Genomic DNA, 22,119 nt, shown 5'->3' with positions numbered 1-22,119 from the left:
TGCTCATGCACAACCAAGCATATAAAACAGCTGAAGAAATTGTGGTTTAGTTAGTGAAGGTCAGCACATACTGTATGAAGGCTCATTTCTTCTTTTTAGGGTAATGACTTGTTACAAGTGTGCATCATTTCCTAAAGCAGAGATTTGAGCTCTGTTTGCCTTGATCGCTTTTGAAATACCAGGGTTAACGGGGATTTCAGGCTCTGTGCTGCCCCATGGGCATCATTTAAAGCTCCCCATGGAGAAGAGTCAATTGAGAGTGAGTAGCTGGAGGAAGCAATTTAGCTGTATTACTTCCAGCATGAGCTCAGCATGTGGAAGTGGAAGCCAGGAAAGGCAAAACCAGCAAATGCAGGTCAGGTACAGAGGATCCCTCCAGTTCTCTGGGAGCAGGTCTGCAGTGTAAGCTTGGGAGCAGGAAGAGGAGAGCTGGTTACAGCTTTCAGGAACAGGGACAGACCTTACAACCACCCCAGCCTCCTGAACTGCAGGGCTGCTCTCACACTTCAAGAGAAAAATATTCCTTTGCTCTGGCTCCCTGTGACACCAGGTTACCATTTTGATATCAGCTGTAAAGCAAGAAAAAATCTGCTAACTTATGCATCAGTTTTCCCCTCTCCACCTAAGTACAATTCTCTATTCTCAGAAAACAAAACTCTAGCAAAAGTTGTTTAATTTACATTTTGATAGCACATCTTTGCAGGTAACAGCAGGTTCTTGGGTGTGCTTTGTCTAAATGTAACTTCCCTCTTATCCTTTTCTCCTATGCAGATTTTCAGCAAGATACTTTCCTCATTTTCTTTCCTCTCAAAATGCATCCACAGCCCATCCTCACCAGCAGGAGATGGCTTGGATATAAAGTCCCTTTCATTGCCTCTTATTCTGAGCAAAGGCTGTAATTGATGGCAGACAGGATGCCACATAGCCTAATAGCAAATTACACTCCCAGCAGCTTGTGACTGTCTCTTCCCATGCTCCCTGTGATCGGTGGGAGGGGAAAATATCCTGCCTCTCTCTCTGAGCCATCCACCGGGGAGACCAGGACTGCTGGGGGCCTGGCCAGAGCAACACAGACACTGACATCAGGAGAAGAGTCAATCACCACTGATCAGTGATGTACAGCTCCAATCGGCAGCACTTCTCTTTCAAATTACTTCCCTTCCTTCCTGCTCACATTTACACCTCTCTGTGGTGGTCTGTACAGCCAGTTTCAAATTGGCTCTGGAACAAATGTGCCATTTGAGATTATTCACTCCCAATGTGACAGGTCGGGCACATCTTCAAGAATCTGCTTAAGGCATCCAAGTCACAAGGACGATTTGCGCAGTTGGGTGCTCACAGGGTCTTTGGTCTTTTTTTACAGTAAAGCAACAGCCCAGTTGAAGTTACTCATACAATATACACATCACTGAAACAGAAAACCTGCAGTGAGGGCAGGCAAGCTTCCTTCCTCTGCTCTCACCACTGATTCTCCACAGCCTTGCAAGTGACAGTCTTTTCTCCCAGTTCTGGTGATGTATTTCCATGAATGCATTACACAGCAGGAGCAGGATATTAAGTAATACTATGTTTACCACTTAAATCAGAGAAAATGTTTCAAAATCATATTAAAAAAAACGTATTTAACTTTCTCACAGCCAACTGTCAGTATAGCAACAGCTTGCCATATGCAGTAATGGCCCCAGACAAATGCACCCATCCAGAAAGCAAACCCAGCACATGCAGGAGGCATCGATCTCAGCGGCGTGCTCAGGAGCACTACGAGCACTTTGCCTGTGCTCTTCCATGGGGAACTGTTCCTAGGAAAGATCCATGCAGGCACCCCAAGTATCTCCTTCCCACAGCTTCAGAGCCCAGGTCTGCGGGCAGCCTGGCACTTTATTTCCCCAGTTCTTCCTTTGGTCTCTGATGCCGAGACATCTCCCATGTACTCTCTCCATCTAGAAACAATTTCTCTCTGAGGACCCATTACAGAATAAAAGATACATAGACCCCCTCCAGCCCAGTTAACTGGACCAGTTAAGCAATGCCTCTTACTCCAGTGGACAGGCAGAGAAGAAGAGGCCTTTTAGTTGGCAGAAGGCTCCTTTTAACAACACTTTACCAATGGACAAGTAATCTCTGGACAAACAACCCTCAGCTGATTTACAAGATCAGCATGGCCTGAAATCCTTTCTCCCTGGCTGCATTTGGTCAGGAGGTCAGAGGTTTTCACCTGTAGGCTTCTGTCACCACAAACATCATTCTTTGTCATGGGACCAGTTCTTGGCATCATTCCCATCCCAACTCATGCTGGGCACTGGACTAGTCAGAGACAGCAGCTCACTTGTTAATCATCTTCTGGTCAAAATAATACAGATCTCCAAGCCTGAATTGGTTTTCAGACAGGTTTGATGGGTTTAACTAGCTCTACACTATAATGATCTTAAAGCCAGACATCTTGTCTAGCTTGCTACCCAGCAAGACCAAGGTTCCTGTACAGTGACCCAGAGAATAGATTCTACAAGCTCTCTGCATGGAGAAGGCACACACTGTACATAGACATGGCTGAGGGAGAAGACCTTCCCCTCACAAGAAAAACTGAGCATCAAAGATCTTTGTTCCCCATTTCTTTAAACTGAGACCAGTCTCCAGAGCAGGCAACAGGAACCTCACCACCAGCTGAAGCCTCAAAATGAGGCTTCCTCAGAGGAAATGGTAAAAGTCACTGTGAGGACATAAGCCCTCAAACAGTGACCTCCTCACCTACTCCGAGTGGAAGCAGCTCACAAGTGTGCATCTCTGCTCAGAAACACTGTGCTCCCTGTCACCTTTTCCAGTTTGCATGGCTCTCCTGTTGTACACTAGAAGATGAAAACAACCCGGTCCCCTCACCTGGCCCTTCAATCCAATGGCTACACTGCCCAAGTAGAAAAATCCCACAAGGGATCTGCAGAAACCCTGACTTTAAATTATTTAACAGCCTGATCAGCTGCAAAAGCTCTTCTTGCCAATGCCCATGCTGCACACAGACATTTTAAATACTGCATGTACTCCTCCAGCAGCCAAGCTGGAAGCGCAGCCACTCAGTGCGCAGCCCTGGCTGAGCGCACTAGTCACTTTGCAAAACGCACATTCAGCCATCTAATCTTGCAGGAGATGTCCTGCTGCCCACTACCCCCACAAAGGGGGGTAAACCCTTTCATTTCTGTTCTTTTGATCTTCTCTGCCAGACGCTGCTGGATGCCTTTGGGAACGGATATTTACTCAAAAGAATAAACGGTGTAAGCGAGACCCTCAAGTCTCTTCATTAGAGGGGAACAAACATTTGCAGTCTGTTTGTGCTGCCCCAGCACCAAGCGTGGATGGTGGGACACAGCTCCATGCTTGCAAAAAGCCACATTATCCTAGTCTGGCTAAAGGTGAAAGCCAGCAGCGGTAGGACAAGCACATTGAGGGGGGATGAGGGGGCCATTGGCACAGGAGGCTCGCAATAGAAGGCAAACGGTGAAGCAGCAATTGACTCCAAAGCCCTGAGGAGCAAGACCTGCAAGTGTGTGCATGCAGAGCAAGGGACAGAGGGCTTAGGCTACTGTAAAATAGTCATTCAGAGTAAAGAGCATTTTGGCTGCAAGACCTTCTATGGTTTATTAACACAGTGCCCGTGGGGGCCTTCAAAATGTGAGTGATTGAAGAAAGGGATCAGAGTCTCATTTCAAAACATGTCCACCACACCTGAAAGAACATCTCTCGCAGGATGAGAATCTGCAGCCCTGCTATATCCAAGTAGCTCCAGTTAAATCTGGTGGAGGACTTGGTTCCCATCTGCACTTCCCAAAACAATAAAGTCCTTTGAGACTACAGCCCTCCATGGGGACCTATTTGTTTCCTTCCATTTCTGGTCCAAGGTGCCAACCTGCCACCCTTTTGCTTCACTATTTGTCCACCCTGCTATTCGCCTGCAACCATGACAAGAAGAAACCTGCATGTACATTCCTGAAAACATGAATAAAAAAACACCACAAAATGCTTGCACAACTCAGATTTCGTCTGGGACAAGCATTCAAGAGGGGCAGAAGGAGCTGCTAAATCTTTGACCTCTGGATTTCAAATTTTTGAGAATGGAGGGATACCTTAAATTGCTGTCAGATCAAAAGCAAGACCAGAAAGGATACAGACACTAAGGTGAAAATATTTAAACAAGATATGGCCAATTCCAATGACAAGAATTTGTAAACCGTGACAGAAGGAGAGACAAATGTGAGGAGAAAAAAAAGTACATCTTTTTAGAAAGCTGTCAGGTGCTCTGGATAGGGCATTTATCTAAAGAGCTTGTTAATGTCAACAACACTGAGAAATTTTGAGAAAGATGGCTAGTGGAGAAAAACCAGGATGCTTATAGAAAGGGGTTGATCTCAATTCTCATTAAACCCATGCCATGTTATGGACCACCACCCTGATCAGATATTCAGAACCTCAGCCAAATTAAAACCGTAAGATTCACATTGCTGTGTTTAAGCCAGTGTTAGCGGCTTGAGGAGCTGGGGAATGTGCATACAGGTCTGTGCTCAGCAGGTGCCCTGCATCTGGTAGCACCTTGTGAAGCAGGGCAGGTGTCCCAGGCTCCTGCCGAGCTCCAGGTTTGGCAGGAGGAGGGAACCAAGACTCACTGGTTTCTTACAGCAGCAGCACAGCAATGCTGACTCCATGGTGCCTGCAGCAAGTGCCGTGCTCCTCTGAATGCAACTCTTTGACACTGAAATAGTCAAATAGGAAGGTGGAATTGAACACTGCTTGCACAGCCCTCTAGCAAAGCTGGGGGAAAGCAGATTTTTATTACCTGATTTTTTTCTGAAAGGTCTTAACAACCACAACAAAGGCAACAAAAAAAAGGAAAATAAAACCCTAAAAAGAATTGTCCTTCCCTTCTAATTTTTAGCAGACAATAATATGCTTTGAAAGTGCCTATATTTTTTTTTGGAAGATGACCTGAATAAGTTCTGCTTCAACAGCGCAATACTTCAACTCTTTCATTACAATTCAGGCATTGCACTAGGCCTTTTCCTAGGGGAAGAAAAGGCTCTGGATTGCACCATATTCAGCCAATGGCATCATTAAAAAGATCTTTCTTCCATGCCTGACAATTGCATACTAAACAGCACCTTCAGGTCACTCCCTAGAAATACCAATATTCTTAACAATGTCTTGAGAAGTGCTCCTGGTGGAGAGAATTTAAATGAGGCGAAAGGAGATGTAAGGGACCAAGACAAAATCCTGTAAAGGAAAGTACATGAGGCACTTTGTGCACACAACACCAAGAGCAAGAGCTGGTGAGCAGTAAATAAAAAAAAAGATCTTTGCTTCAAGAAACATGAGGTTGTCAAGCCCATTTTCACTTGCAGCCAAACTCTTCAATCTACTTACAGTTAAAATACTTTAGGCAGCAGCAGCCCCAGCTGACTAAGCAAATACAGAGCTATCGCCACCTTGATTTCATTATCCCTAAAATGAAAAAATATAGACATCCAGGAAAGAAACACTGTGTGCCAAGAGCTTGTAGATTACTCAGGGGCAACTATTACAAGGCTACAGAAGGCAGCATTTCCAACTGCACCTGGAAACCTCTGCACTAGTTTGATTGCCTCTTTTCAGCAAGTGGAGTAAGATTTGCCAGCTCTCTGAGAGATCCCCAAACGAAAGGTTCACACATGGCACCAGTTAGTGCTCAAACTGCAGCAATATCTGCCCTTGAATGAGACAAACTGCACCATAACAGTTTAGCTTGAGTCTATAAGGACATCAACAGCTATCTCAAATGTAGAAATTTAAGTTAATGGAGGTGAGTTTCGTGCTCCTCCATCCTGTGGCAGGTCATTTATTTAGACTATAAGCTCTAAATGCTATGGTATTGCATCTGCCTGGTGCAAAAGGGTGCAGTACTAAAATGGGACTTCTCTGTGCAGAATTACTCCTTCTGCAAATAGGTCATGACCAGCCATTTACACTGTATAAAAAATCAGTGTTCTGGGACAAAACTCTTTCTACTGTGCCATTCAGAAACTGATATAACAAGGAGACAGTCTGATGAGTCACAAAAAAGCAAACAAGATGATAAGCAGTAACAGTGCAGACATTTGCAGAGGACAGTCAGGACATTTCCAGGAAGAAGGCAGTCACAGCCTGAGCCTTAGCAGTGACACCATTGGGACTTCTGAATAGCACTGATTGCTGATGCTCCAGCTGCAGGAGGGGCAACACAACACAAATAAGATGTTTCAGGAAATAGAGGCTCTCTCACATTGGAGAAATCTTAGAAAGGCCAGTATGATCACCCTACATACGCAAAGGCTGTTCTTCACGGCTATATGTGAATGGTAAATAACAGCTGCAGAAAAAGGGCCACTTAAGCCTAAAGACCATTGATTGCACAAGAAAAATTGGATGTGAAAAAAATGAGGCTAAAAATCAGATGAAGGGTGGGTTTTTTCCTCCTAAAACCGAGATTTTGGAAAAACCCCAAATAAGCATAAAAAACAAAGAAAAAATTAGGCCTTTCAAGACAGAATCCCAAACCTTTACTTCAGGATTTGTGATGCAACAATTCAAAAGACCTGGTCTCATTTTTTCTTTCTGACACGAAGCCACATGTAGCAGAGCAGATCTGAACTTGTGCCTCCACTCCGGCTGTTGCCCGGCTGCAGCAGCAACAGCAACAAGGACTCATATCTCTGCAAGAGCTCCTGGGCCTCTGAGCTCCTGGCTTCTCACCTTGAGCTCAGGATTCCACATCAGGACCAGTCTGCAGGTGCTCATCAGCTGGTACTGAGGTCCTGCTGTGAGTTAAGATGACAGCTGAGCTGAATGTGGCTCCCACACACCCAGCTAGGACACAGCAGCCCCTCAGTGAACACAACTCACACTAAGCAACCCCCAGGCTCCCTGGGCAATACCTAAGGCTAGCCTTGCAAGGGATAACCAAAGTTAAATGATTTTGTCTAGGCAGGGTCAAGAATTCAAAAGCCTGTTCTGGCCCCTACAGCCCTAAGGTATGCATAGTAAAGAGTAATTACACGGATTGCATCGCTGAAAAACTTGAACACGGCCATTTCCCAACCTGAAGAGTTTATTTTTTGTTTTGTTAATAAAATCACCGTGCACAACTAAGCTGCTATACATTTTCTCTGGACTTTTATTTTATATCTATTTGTGTACTTCCAACAGAGCTGATTTTAAGCAAAAAATGGTAAATCTTTTCTTTAATACTTGTCCTTTCACATCAGCCTTCACAAAACTGGAAGTGTAGCATGAAATAAATTCTATTGTATCTACTTGAGGAGAAGAGCAAGTGATAAATTACTTGCCTAGGAGGAGATGATGTTATTAATCAAAATGACTTCACGGTGTAGTGTTTTGAAGTTGTGTTGAGTATTAAATAACAGGTGAAGGGAAGGAGGTTTTTCCTTTTGAAATCCTAAATTGAAGCCTATTCAATAAAACAAAGCAAAATTAGCCAAGTTGTTAAAGAAAAAAATAATGTTCATGAAGAGAGAGTGTAAATTAAAGCCTTCAAATCAAAATCAGGATGTAAAGATTGCTTTGCATTTATTTTCATAATGAACAAAGACACAGTTTGGTCTCTTACACAATTGGAGATAACTTGAATAGCAGGAATTGAACACAGCTCTGCTGTCCCCTGAAAGTTACAGCTGTGAGTACTTCGTGATTAAATTAAGGTTTTACTTTGCATTCTCAGATTCTCCTTTCCAGATTAATTTGTTTTACAAGAAACAATTTCATCCACTGCTGAGCCATACTGCCAAGGAATGCAATCTCATAGCACTTACTGAGGGCACAACAAGAGACTTGTCCTACAGAGCTCCAGAGGGAGGAAAACTATTACTGAAATAAGAATTTGCATGTGTGACCACACATGCCCATTCGGGACAGCATGAACTCTTGCTTGTTTCTGCTGCTCAGGGCCTTTCTGTCAAAGGTTTTTAATTGTGCTTCACAGCACAATCTTTGGAATACAGAACACACATAGTAGCTTGGTTTGAATTTCTGGTTAAGGGTTAGGTTTTTTTGAAGAGGAGATAGAGTGGGAAGAGTAAGCTCACATTTCAATATGGTCTTTCCCTTACAGTTTTATTCTATACTAAAATCTAGACTACATAGCAACCTTCTGAGGATGATACCATAAACAACAACAGTCTATACTGAGACTAGATGAAGGGTTCATTTGGACAGATAACTTAGCCCCCCTGCAGCTGAAATTAAGTCTGATGATCCCCTTGCAAGACCATGGAACTGGCTGTGACAGGTCCAGAACAGCACTGGGATATATACTTGAAACTGTCTCCCACAGAAACTCGCATCCCAGCCAGGACATTACAGTCTGGATGAGCAGTGGTTAGTGGATTGTACTCTGCCTGGAGGTCAGTTACAGGCCGAGTGCCACAGGGCCTACACCAGGATTCATCTTGTTCCACACCTTTACCATCAACTAGAGGAGGTGTCACCTGGCACTCCTGCCGTGTTTATGGATGACACCAAATTGGCAGGACCAGCCAATAAAGACACGTTAGACCCCTGCTCTGGACCCAGACAGGCTGGAAGGATGAGCTGACAGGAACCTGATGAAATTCAAAGTCCTGCACCTGAGGAGGAAGGACTGCCTGCAGTGATACCAGCTGGGGGCTGCCTGCCTGCCTGGCTGGGGAGCAGCTTGGCAGAAAGGGCCTGGGGATCATGGTGCAAAGAAGACCAACAGCATCCTAGCAGGAGCACAGTCCACAGAGCAAGGAATGTGATTATCTTGCTGAACTTGGCACTTGGAAGAGTGCATCTAGATACTACATCTAGTTTTTGTTCCCACAACACAAGACACATGATAATAAACTGAGGTGAGGTCAGGTGGGAGCCACCAAGGTGGCTGCAAGGAGAAAGTGGGGGAATGGGGCTTTTTCAGCTTAGGCAGGAGATGCTTTGTTGGGAGGAAAAACATCAGCCTGTAGAGATCACAAAGAGGTCATCAAGACAGTGGGGACAGGCTCTTCAGCAGTGCATAGAAGTAGGACAAGAGACTACAGACATGAATTTAAATCAGGGACTTTCAGACTGGATATAAGGAGAAACATTTTCATGATTAGAACAGTCCAGCAGGACAACAGCTGACCCAGAGAAGCTGGGCAGTCTCTATTCTGGAGAAAACTCAGTGTTTTTCAAGACCAGAATGGATACAGCCTTGAACAACCTGGTCTGACTACACAGCTGGCCTTGCTTTGAGCAGAGGACTGAACCACAAGCCATTCAAGGTCCCTTCTGACTTAATTATCCAACAACTCTGTAGGAAGGAAGCTCGCCATTCACCTATCACTAATCCACGGGAAACACCAGCACTGTAGCATCCTCACCCCCGTAGGTAATTAGAGAATAGGAAAGTGAAAGGTTTCATGAAGTTGAACACCACTGCCATAAGAAAGAGAATCTTGGGCCCTCAGTGGCTTTCTCCCTTTTCCCCCACTGTTCATCAAGAATGCACTACAGAGTGTGCATGCTCAGGAAAAGAATTGAGGGCAGCGGGAGGGGAACACAGGATGACCAAGATCAATTTTTACATCTTCATCCTTTCCTGTGGCTGATAAAATACTACTCTTCTCAGAAGATACACCAGTAAATTTTCAGTTTAGATCTGTATACCAGGAAATAAGACTCCCATGATATCCTTTGGAGATTATTCCAGAGCTTAAGAGATTTCACACTCTAGGAGTTCCCAAATATATTCTGACTACATGTTTCCTTCGTCAGCCACATCCTAATATAGTACTAGATAAGTCCTCTGCCTCCAGGATATTTACACTCAGAGAACTGAGGGCTGTTTTGCCACATAGCCAGTTAGAAAGATCAAGCTCTTTTAATCTTTTCTCACATCCTCTCTGACACCAAAAAGTGTTTGTATTTCTTGCCAAAATATCGGGATGGGTTTCCCTTGTGTGGATGAGGTCCCAGTACTGTCTGCAGAACAGCAGGTGTGCTCTCATCTGAGTCAGGGTGTAAACAAGCCCATCCAAGTTCTTTGATTCTCTTGCACACAAAACCCCCAAACTTCAAGTTTTCTTTTCAATAATACAACAGCAAGAACTCCAGGAGGTCTTGTCTGTGCTGACTTCATCAGCCTGATTTTCTAACATCAGTGGAAATAGTTTCAGTCACTTGTAGGGTCTTGGATCAAGTCCCAAATCTTAAAGAATAAAAGCATGGATAAAATGAGGCATTAACTTCAAATGCAGCTGCCTGGAATTCCTGCCTTGAAGTGGGAACGCAACAACATTGAGGGTAGGCGGAAGGGTTTTTTAAATTAAAAATGGGATGAAGAGCACGTTTTCATTTTCTAATTGAAAGAAAGTGCTTCGGAAAATATTCTGTGAAACTGTTTTGAATTAACTTATTTATTCAGTTGAGGGAACATTCCACTCACATTCACCAGAAGAATGATGTCTCCACGCAATACACAACTTCTCAGGCTGCCTTCCTTCTAAGTTAAAGAAAACCTAAACAGAACAGTGTGAGGACAGTCAGCCCACTCAGGTATTTCACAAATATAAAGCACCAGAAAGTTGCAGAGTGTGTAACACCTTTATCCTCACTGGGAGGAAGTCAGCTCCTGACTTCACTAAGCCCTAGCTTTGCACAGGGGAGCTTCCCAAATGCTACCAGAGCAAGAGGCTGTGTACACTGTTCATAATGCACCAAAACACTTAACCAAATCCCATGTCCTATGTACACAGCTAGCGGAAAGCCTGGTTGCATGTGTTATGTGTGCATTATGTTTCTTGGCTGCCATCCAGCCTACTGTTTTCATGTCAGAATGTTACACACTCAGAATTCTCCCTGACATCCTGCTCATTCACAGGTGTTACACCACTCTGTTTTACCATGATAACCTGAGACTGATCTCAGCAGGTCTGATATATCACAAGACTTGTACACTTTTTCTGGATAGGGTCATCAATTTTTTGCTGTGTGACTAATTCTTCTAAAATCAAAACAGTGCAAGGCACACATCAAAGAAAAGCCATCTCTCTATCTCCCCAGATGTTTCACTAATGCACAGCCTACTACAGTTACAGCATGTATTGGAAGAAGAAAAAGGCTCCCTTTCTCTGCTCTTATCTTCAGAATGTTCCAATCAGTAGAGCTGAACCAAAAGAAAATATTTTTAAAAAGTAAAAAGTGAACTGAAAAGGACATCTTGCATTTTTAAATAACAAGCCAAACAAACATTGCACTGTTTGTTTTGCAAATCGTACAGAAGAGCTCCTCCTTAGCCCAGGCGGCCTATTTCTGAAAAAACAGAGACAAGCAGAATTAGCCGCAGGCAATGAAGTATATTAGCATTTGAATTCATGTTTGTATATCCTCTGAAGGAAAGACTCTCTTAAAAGCAACCTAAGGAACTTCCTGAAATGTATTATGGCAACATTTATCTGAGATTTGAAAATTCATGATGTCTTTATAGTTCCTTAAAAACAAGCTGGGAAATGCTAAAAAACATCCCACAGATTGCTGCCAATTTCAAAACAGGATGTTTTTGGTTTTGAGGACTGTAATTAGGAACAGTGACCTTGAAAATGTAAACAGACCATCCATTACCTCTTCTCTTCTAATTTATGTTGCAAATATTGTTTCCTCTTTATAAACTTGTCTGTGTGAGTAGTTTAGTTTTCATGCTCAGGCAAAGACCAGAACTTCCACAGGACTAAATGTGCTAGCACCCAATGTCACCAGTAAGTTCAAGAGAAAAGGAAGTGAGGAGGAGGAAGAGAGTATTTGGTATATGGCTAGGGATTTAAAATTATGGTGGCTGTTATGAGCACACAGAAAAAGCAAGATAGAAAAGGCAGCCCTACAAGAAATGCATTACAAGTACTGCTGAAGAAAAACCCATTATCAGGAGAAAACCTTGGAAAGTGCATGGTGTCCTCAGGCAGCAAGAAGGGAGATCTGGAGCTTTCCCAACACCTAATCCTGCAGTCAGAAAGTAGACACCCGAGTCCTTCCTTACCTTCTGATGCCCAAATTCATTCAATACTGTGCCCAGCTTCTTTGTGTTGCTGTGAAGTTTATGAGCTGCAATGGCTGGATTGGGATCCCTCCAGTCAATGGAGAGGCGATGGTACCAGAGGCGCCGACCCTCCTGAATGTGTGCTGACTTGATGCTGGGGTCAAAGCGATGCACCTCACATCCACTGTTGGCCATGCTGAGCTCAAACTGGTTGTCATCGTTGCCTAGCCTATGTAAAAAAATAAAAAAAGGGGAAAAAAAGTGATGTAACTATTACTGCAGCAAAAAGAACTATTACTGGGTAGGATGTTCTGAGGATGAGCTAACTTAACCAGAAAATTCAAGCTCAATGCAATGATTAGAAGGAATGGCTCCTTTCTAGGCAAGAACTAAACCACTTTTAGTCAGGCTGATAACTTTCCCAAAGAAGTTTTCCTTTTCTCCCTTAATTCAGAAGTTGACAAAATTTATATGAAAGTAAAATTGAACATTGAAATATTTGCGCTGTCCTTATTCTTATTCATCTTTTATGTTTATATATATTTCTCTATTTTCAATTTGCTTTTTTCTTGACAAGTTTACAGTACTCTTCTTAGTCCTTGCTGCGCAAACTTCCAATAACCAAGCCATAAGCAGAAGAGAAAATACATTTAAAATTTATGCAATACTACTTCGTAAAAATCTGGCATATTTCACACCATGTCTGTCACCTGGTGTTACAAACGTGACCCACAGTGACCACCAGTACAGACAAGACACAAGAAGCAAATGCCTCTCTTTCTCTGTAGACAGGAAGACACAGATAAAAAAAGCATATTTAAAAATAAGCACTTTTCAACAGCAGCAAAGTTGTTATATTGACTTGAGAGAAAGATTGCTGCTAATTCGGTGAAGATCCCAAAGAAGAAGAAAAAATAATAGCCCCATTGTACAGAAGTATTGTCTCAGTCCCTGCCTCTGTGAGAAGATGTATTTTACAAGGCTGTGCCATATTCCCACCTCCTACAGCCCAGTGGTTCACACAGGGTACACTAAAACTAAAAAAATCTGGTATTTACCATTGCAATCACACATCTGAACCACAGGCTTTCCCTACTCTGTAAAACAAGATGTTCTCTTTATTCCTACTCCTCCAAGTTTGTTCCAAATGTGATTCAAATCATGCACTAAACATTCAACTTAAACAAAATTATGCAATTTGATATACACACATGTAGCACTAAGAAGAGAATCTACATTTTTTAAATCAGTTGTGCTGTAAATTGTACAGCTGAGATTATTCACTCTGTACTAACAGCACAGCACTTATCTGTTGTGCACAGACCATGACAGGACAGTACTCTTAGATGTACTGTCAGAGCACCTGCTACACTACACCACAGTTATCCTTAGCAACGGTGTGGGTCTGAAATAATTTGGGCAATTTGCATCAATATGTAAAACATGACACATTTTAAATCATGTCATACACAATGGTACAACGTTAGGCCAGAACTAAATGTTCTACATAGTTGTCAAACAGGTAGGCTAAAATGAATTCAACTCGTGAAACAATGTGTGGAAGAGCACTGGTTTTGGAAGTTACCAATATGGTATGACACTTGCTGTAACACTGGCTAAGCACACTGTTACAATACCCTAGGAGGTTGTCTTCTCCTCAACCATCTTCCCTTTCCCTGGGAAAACAGGAGGAGACAGGGTGTGCAAAAATAGCCTAGCGTGCTTTTAAGAGCAACCCTAATTCACAGGATTCCAACCCATACAGCTGTGTGGGAGGAAAAGAGAGGAGATTTCTTTTAATGCATTCAACACACATTAGGAAAAAAGTTCAGAAGTTAACCAAGTGAATCAACATGTTTGTTTGCATGTGGCTTTCTACAGAAGGGACAGTGATGGACAAGGACCAGTGTAATCCCTTGGGAATGAGAAGCTAGCTGAAAGTGAACAGCATGGGAATTGTTGAGGATAGTTACAGCATCAGTGATGAGCCCACCAGCAACCGATGGCCACATGTGTCCGTGACACACTTCTAACCATACCAGCTGGTACAATCCAGAGGGCCAGATGCTTTTGGTGCAGACTAACCTCAGGCTGCCTCCAAACAGATTGCTGCTCATGTGGACTGCAAAGGGAACTTCACAGTGGTGGAAAACAGGGAAAAAAAAATACAGATGAGGGTAAAGACAAGGGATGATGTGTCTTCTGGCACTCTAGTTAACAGCTCAAATTTATGCCTGAAGAGAGATCTAGACAACAACAAATATATAGGAGAGAACATAAGGTCTCCAAAGGAACTGGTTTGAAAAATACCTGGCCCGCATGTGATCATATAAAGGGATAATGCAGCACGAAAAAGATAAACAAATTAGGTCTCCTAAGAAAGATTTAGTTACTTAAAGAAAGATGAGTTACCTAAAAAGGGATCATGATTTTAAAAGAAAGGTGTGGAGGTCACGGAAGACTAGCGAATCCTTTCCTCACCATCAGGAGAGAGCAGCTGCTGCCGCCATCAACAGCAAAATAAAACATGCCAAAGAAACTGACCTATTTTTCCCGTAAAGAAGAAGGGAGCTCGGTTACAGAGTTCCACGCAGTGCCCTGCGGTGGGGGTAAGGTGGGCATTCACAGCAGCACCAACAGCCCCGCGGGGCCGCCTCTCCCCGGCTGCGGGCGAGCGCAGGGAAGGAAGGGCTCGCTGGCACCGCTCCCCGCCGGCAGCAGGGCAGCGACGCTGACCCGGGACAGAGCGCAGCACAGCGGGGAGCGGTGTCCCTTGGCTGTGCCCTGCTCCCAGGGTTCACAGAGGGTCACGGTGCACAGAGCCTTGCACTCAGAATAGACACTGCGCTGCAGCTTGCGCTGAATGAAGCATCACACCGGGCCCGGCATCACCCGGGAGCACAGTGAGAGCCGAGCGGCACAAACGCTGCTTTGTCTGCTCCAGCACAGCTCTAGTGGACACCTGTAGCTGATCCAGCTGAAAGCTGCGGGTGCTCCAGCGACCACAGCGACCACAGGACAGAGCTATAAACACATGCGAGTTAAGGTCCAGCTTTCCCTTTCTCTGTTCCCCCTCCTCCCCTTCTCTTTCAAAGGAAGACAACTGAGCTCAAGCAGCTCAGGAAAAAAAGAAGGACCCCCTGCCTGGATCCTAAAGCTCCTACATACACTTTAGGATGCACCTGAATTGGCATTTACACTGTATTGCGGCAAGACTCTTTAAACCTCTGCTGGTAAGTTTCTGAAATCCTATTCATTTATGTTATCCCAGCCTGAGTGCCTGCCTGTGGTGTTTGTAACTGATTTAGCTTACTCTAAGCAGATTTAGCACTAATAACTAGAGCTCACTAATGCATATTGCAATTATATTTTGCACTGGGAAATCCTGTCCCCCGAGCACAAGCATTGCTGTCTCCGAGTAGTGGAAGCAACTAATACTAATCTAAAAAGATCCCCAGATGTTCCAGACGCTGCTCACTCCCATTCACAAGCAACCTCTTCTATAGCATTCAAGAAGGCAAAACCTAAGCAGCATGTTTTATTCCAGCTTTAATCACATATGCATTTAATTCAGGATTCCCAGTAACACTCCCACTGAACTTTCACATTTGTCCTCCATCCGTCCTCTCCACAGAGAATGCTCTTCATTGGAAGTAGCTGCTCCCCATTTGCTCTTTATGAAACATATGAGATAACAAAAATGTTTAAAGGGGATTTTTGCCTTAGAACAAAATTACTTTTCTGTCTGTCATAAACTAAAGGAAGTGAGTCTGAGGGGAAGAATTATGGAGTAACGAGCTCCAAAGGTTGCAGAAGTAAACTGGTGGATTGAAGACTGCTTCTCTGTAACCTCAAATATTTCCCTTTTATTTTTTAGCTGCTTCATGTGATGCATCCTCGTTGGTTACTTCCTGTATGTGTTTATCTTATGATGAATGGGAGAGCCGACATCAGTTTCAATCTCTGCTAAGCCCTAGTGTTCCATGACTACAGAAAATCTGGCACTCATGCTCCCTGGACCATACACAAAACAGTACCACATATAAAGCACTGGTATACACACACTAGCTCAGTTTTGTTCAAAACCATTAGCAAAATATCTCAGTGCTGGTCAGCTTCATGCCTAATCTGCACCTCCTAGCACAGATGAAATCAACTCTGCGTTGTGCCTACTGGGCAATTCAACAAAAATACCATTCTCAACCCACATTTGATCCTTAACAATAGGGAAAAAGGACATTAACACAGGAGCTCAGGTCGAATAGTAATGATCATGCAGCTTGAAGGATAAGGTCTAGGTTAATTCCACTGAACTTTGAGTACTTTGCCAAGACATCTAAAATCAGCAGCCAAGTTATCCCAGGCTTCCACTATAATCAAAGGAAAGCTATACTTACCTCCAGAATGCTATTTAGCTTAGCTGATTTCCACCTGAATGCGCCTGCCTCTCCCTACTGACTACTGGAAGGGCCCTCAGGCAGTAACTCAGTACTACAGTCAAATAATTAAAGTTTGGAACTGAGCATGGGGTAACACAGCATCTCTCCTAACTTTTATAGGAACATGAAACGCTGAGAAGAAAAAAAATCATGTAACCCTATATCTTGCATTAATGTCACATAAGTATAATTTGAAATATATTGCAAAGAACATTCAGAAAACAAGAAGCAACAGTAGTCAAGAGAAATCTTCTCTCCTGTATGGGAGATTTGTCTCTAAGGGGCATGCTCTTGTTCTGCCACAAAGCAGTGCTGCTGAACAAAACCTGACAGCACCTCCCTCTCTGAGGATCTTGGTCTTTACAGCTCAGATAAACTCAATCGAAATATAAACCCACCCAAATGAAGCAAAACCACTCTCTGTGATTACAAGGCACCCTGCCTCCCTCCACACTGCCTGCAAGTGTTACCTGCCATGTATGTGCATGTTACACACCAAGGCTAAGGAATGCCACCCCAGCGCAGTTCCTTGCTATCCACCCTTTGTAAACCCACAGCAGCAAAAGCACAGGAATAAACTGCCCTGGTTCAAGGGAGATGGAGCCTTACAATATAGCTCTAACCTAAAGCTGCCTCCCAGGACAGCAAGTACAGTTTTGTTAGGCAGCTCTGTGTGGTGATCTGTGTGAAATGAGCTCCAGATCCCAGTGATGGTTCTCCTACTGCACTGGTGTGCTGATGGCCTGATGCACTCTGAGGACAGACTTCCCTCATCCTCCTGGGAAACAGAATTATTTATTAGCAGGAAAACAGGCTGCATGTGTGGTTTTGCTACCTGTGAAAGCGCTTGTTCTGTGAAGAGTGAAAACTTCACTCTCAAGTGTTGTAAATATCATAAACATTGCAAACATTTTAAAGTAAAGCCACAGCTGCCTTTATCACTATCACTTTGGCACGTGTCACCCCGAAGTGCTGAGCAAAAACACTCTCACATGGAAATGTACTATTTTGTCCCAGAGGTAGTTAATGAAGTTTTATAAGTAATGCTGCTGAAATACCTGGCAATTATGCAAGTAATCTCTGCTCAAGTAAGATGCTGTAGGCTTCTCAGTTAACCCCTTTGATTTCCATCTTCCTCTATATGAACTACCACTCACAACTCACCATTAAGCAATTTGTTTTCATACCAATATTAGAAAGGCAAAGGAAAAAAAAAGACGCTCATGGAGAAAGGTTTTTTCCCTAAAAATGAAGTTTACAGAAGCACATCAACACATAATAAAAACACCTGAATTAAGTTTATACCTTGGAAGACAACCTTGCTGCAGCCCATGTTGTATGTATAGGGCTTTTTGAAGCTATTTGTTGTGAAACAATTTCCTTTCTTCTAAACAGAGCACTTACCCAAGTGAATAGAGACGGCATTGCTTGCTTCTGATTCGATGGATGAGGCTAAACCTCTCATCAAGACAGATTGACCAGGGCTTTTTTGCAGTTTTGGAGTACCCTTTCAAGCTGTTCAGGTTCGTGTGTTCACAAGAAATCTGTTGAAACCAAAGGATTTATCATTTTAAGATAGGACTTTTAATTTGTTTGTAATTTGCCTTCTGGGGAAAAAGTGGAAAAAAGAAAAATGTTCATTGGTTTAATTTAAATCCTACTGCCAATCTGATACACGGCTACAAAGATGTGATTATTTTTTTCCTTGTTTGTCTGTTCTGCTTGGTGAAATTTGAGGCTTACATGATTCCCCAGAGAGCAATGCAGTTAGAAAAGCAGATAATTAAGCATTAGTACTGTACCCAGATTCATTTTTCCATGAGGAAAAGATGTTTCAACATTCACATATTTAATTTTTTTTTTCTTTCTAAACCTTGGAGTGAATTCTGCATCCTGAATAATGTTAAAATCAAGGTTGTAATTACAGAGTTGCAGTGTCTCTGCAATGTGTACCTCACCCAGAGTGTCCTGGATCTCAGCTCCAGAAGGGATTTAATCATTACCCCAATGCCTTCTCCAACTACAAAGGGATTTAAGCAAGTGCTTAACTAAACAGCGGAATCATAGCATGTGTGTCTATGCTGAGCTGGCTTAGACATCTAGAGTTTAAAGCCAGGATAAAAACCCTGCAAAAGAAGAGATAGTGACCCTTCAGGGAGGAACACTGTAAGTCAAAGCCCTTGTACAGACCAAGAAAGCAAAGACTGAAAATGCACTGGATTCGCCAGAAACCTGGACATGTCAAAACTCACTGAGGGGTGAAGTCAGCTTTGCCAGCAGCTGAGCAGCAGCCTGAGACAGCCAAACCCACAGTGACTGAGCCAGCAAAGCCATGGCCCTGTAAGTGACACCCTAAGGAGGAGCCCCTGCCTGCAGCACCAGCTCTGCCTGTCCATCCAGCAGCTCAGGACAGCATTTCACCCCCAGGCCACAACATTCCACCCCACCTTCTTCCTCCAGAACCACTCTGGAAAAGGCAGGCACAGGGCTGGAGAGTGCTGCACCCTTTCCAGAACACAGGAGCCAGAGCACAGCAGTCGATGGAAGCGGGTACAATTCGTACAGCTGTCGCCAGAGCAGTGATAAGGAGGCAAGGGGAAGCAGAAGGAAGCACCAAAGCTGTGGCTACTTCTGCCCAGGAAAGGCTGCACTGCTCTACACCAGCATCAGCATCTACAGTTCGTTCTTGAAGGGCTTTCCAAACCATGCAGCCCAGCCACCAAAGTCAGGTGTTGCAGGGCACAGGTTGCTAACATGCAGGTAAGAAAGCAAAGATCGAGAAGAGCTGCAGGAACCCAGCTGAGCCATCATGATAAAAAGTTGTTCTTTGGGCCCAGTGCCAGCCCTAGCTGCAGGAATGGGAGCTGGCACTGTCAGAAAGGCAACAACTAAAATGGTGCAAAGGACAGTAGTAGAGACTTCCTCTACAGCAGACTGCAGAGGTTCAGTTCTCAGTCTTAGCCAAACTAAAAAGCACAGCTCTGGTCTCACCTGGAACCACAAAAACGAAGCAGTTTTACACAGAGGTGAGAGTAAAACCTGGAACTCAGCCTTTAATGTGGTAGGCACTCTCCACCATTTACCTTGTAATAAGTAAATAAAACACTCATTCTTTAAGAAGTGTATGCTCTGAAAGATCATTACCTGGAGCATTACATTCAAAGAGCTGCACACTAAATCACCACCTCCCTGCTCCTGCTTGGCTCCTAATTCCCATGGAAAATTCATAAAACCAAATACAGCATCTCTTCATGCTGTTCTCAGGATTCACTAAGTTTTAAGCAATGATTTGCACTGCACCCCTCTACCCATTTACCTTCAGTCACATAACAATCAAGGAATAAATGGCATTGCAATAATAAGCACTAATTTAAGACACAGAAGAATAATGTACTCTCTACAGAAAACTAAGATTCTGAAATGCTGCCACTTAATTGACTCATGGCATTATGAGCAATTACAACAGCCAGAGTTTGGAGCAACTTTAACAGCTCTTGCTACTTAATAGGTCTTGCTATCAAAAAAAACCTCCCCAAAACAAACAAACAAAAAAACCCCAAAACCTGAACCTGCCAGTCTGTTGCAAGATTTACTGAGGCACCGAGCTCACTTCCTGTTCTGGGCTTCTGCTCACTCCTATCATACAAACAATAGCAAAAGAAAGATGCTTCTTCTGATCATCAAATACCAGCGCTGAAAAAGCTTTTTCTGGCCACACCTTGACCCTGCTGATATGGCACCTTCCTGCTCCAGCAGTTTGAGCCATTCTATGCTAATGGCATGGGGCTGAACTCAGGCACAGTAATTAGTAGACACTTGCTCAGCAAATAAGGAAAATGACATCCCATGCTCATCTACATAAGCAGGTTCCCATTTTCAGAAGTGCTCATACCAGTCATGGTGTTATCCCATCAGTTATTCATCTTGTAACATCTGCCAAGTCAGGAACAGGGATTCTTCTCATTTTTTGTTTTCACTTATGCTTATTCCCCCAGCCAGGGTCAGTTACTCTGGGAAGGAAACTTCTGGCTGAGTGTGTCAAAAGCAATAAACTCTCTGTTAATTGATGTCCTTGTAGGCTTTGACCCAACTAGTGGAGTTTAGCAGCATCTGCCACCGTTTATTAAGTCACTGAGATGAAGGATGTTTTCAGCTTAATATGTCTGCCGCAGTCTAAACTTCTGTACAACAAATCAAGCATCTCTACACACATCTCTTGCTGTCCCCACATGCATCTTCTTGCATCCTGCCCTCTCCCTGCTGGCATGACTGGCAGCAGAGATGTAATTTTATTGAGAATTTAGCCAGGGGTACCCACAAGCTGGAGGATACATGAACATTCTGCTATCCTCTTTTTTAGAGGTGTTTCAAACTAATCTCATCTCAGCCTCAAAAGCACTGCATTAACAAAGAATTTCATACATGAATAACATTTCAGTGATATTGGCACCTGGGGCTTTTTGCTGTTTTTCAGTGCAAGTAATGATGCTGTTAACTCTGTATTCAAGGGTCAATTGCTGATAGACTTGGGTACCAAAAGCAGCTGCCCTGTTGGAATTGTGAGCATCCAGCCTCTTTTCCATTTTTTTATTACCCGAAATGCACATGCAAATGCTGCTATGCATAAGTGATGCCTCTGTTAAGACATGATGGCCCAATATCCATATATGTTGAATGCTGGAAGTATCCATCAACACAATCTGGATTTGGAAATGCCATATTTTAAGAAGCACATAAAGTAATTTTCACAGTCATTGTTTTTGCCCTGAAAATATCAAGATTCTATTGGTATTGTTGATACAACTTGTCCAAGTTAAGGTCTGATGCCTTGTTCTCATTTTACTGGGAACCTCGAATGCCTCCTTTTGAAGCAAAAATATCATATTATTATTGAGAGGTGGAGTGGTTGAATACACTCTCTTGATACAGAGTGCTCTGTATTTTTCCATCTGAGAGGGAGAAAGGGGAGAGAGAGGAACACCACATCTAGAATTTCAGTCATACCATACCCCTGTCAGGACACAAACCCATCTGGAAATAAATAGCATGGAAATAATGCATTCTTTCTAACCTGTGTTTTGACCTTTATCTTCATGTTGACCATCTGCTAGGTTAAGCAACTTTAGAAATAAAGCAGTTTCAAACAAAGTTTGGTGTGAGGTTAATTCCTCAGATATGAGGGAAAAATCTGTGCCAGGCAAAGTGTTTTCTAAATGGAGACTGAAACAAAAAACCTACCTGAGAAGTGCTAATGTACTTTAGGAACCTCGAGGCCTCATAGTTGAGGGAAGGGGTTGGACTTGCCCATGGTTGTAGTTCAATGTGCCATCTTACTGTCTGTAAAACAAAGCAAACCAGAAAACACCTTAAAGGCAGTGCAAGCATAGATTACGAGGGCTAATAAACTAAGGAGATTTAATTTCAAACAAAAAGAGTTTCCTGGGGGCTTGTCTACACATGAAAAACATTTCAGAATAAAGCAGGGTTTCAGCTACAGTGAAAAAACATCTAACTATGGTTTGTAATGATCAGCTTTGAAAGCAGATGTTGGTAATTCAGAAAGAAAGTGTTCCTCATCCAGGATACACGTGTTAAACCAGTTATTTTAGGACACCCAAGTATGCTGTGAGAAATGCA

The 22,119-nt window shown here is 43.3% G+C and overlaps 1 protein-coding gene across 1 annotated transcript in view; it reads right to left on the bottom strand.

Moving 5' to 3' along the window:
- The window catches only part of METTL24 (methyltransferase like 24), a 53,200-nt gene that overhangs the window by 11,362 nt on the left and 19,719 nt on the right, over positions 1-22,119 (bottom strand). Inside the window, exons 2-4 of the mRNA XM_039568526.1 lie at positions 21,721-21,819; positions 17,887-18,026; positions 12,044-12,272 (exon numbers count right to left, since the gene is read on the bottom strand). Of these exons, the coding sequence (XP_039424460.1) occupies positions 12,044-12,272; positions 17,887-18,026; positions 21,721-21,819 (468 nt within the window). The remainder of the gene's footprint in view (positions 1-12,043; positions 12,273-17,886; positions 18,027-21,720; positions 21,820-22,119) is intronic.

The sequence above is a fragment of the Corvus cornix genome, chromosome 3 (genome assembly GCF_000738735.6).
Source record: "Corvus cornix cornix isolate S_Up_H32 chromosome 3, ASM73873v5, whole genome shotgun sequence".
Taxonomy (NCBI): Eukaryota; Metazoa; Chordata; class Aves; order Passeriformes; family Corvidae; genus Corvus; species Corvus cornix.
The sequence above is the reverse complement of the archived record's forward strand: the minus strand, read 5'-3'. Positions and strand labels throughout refer to the sequence as shown.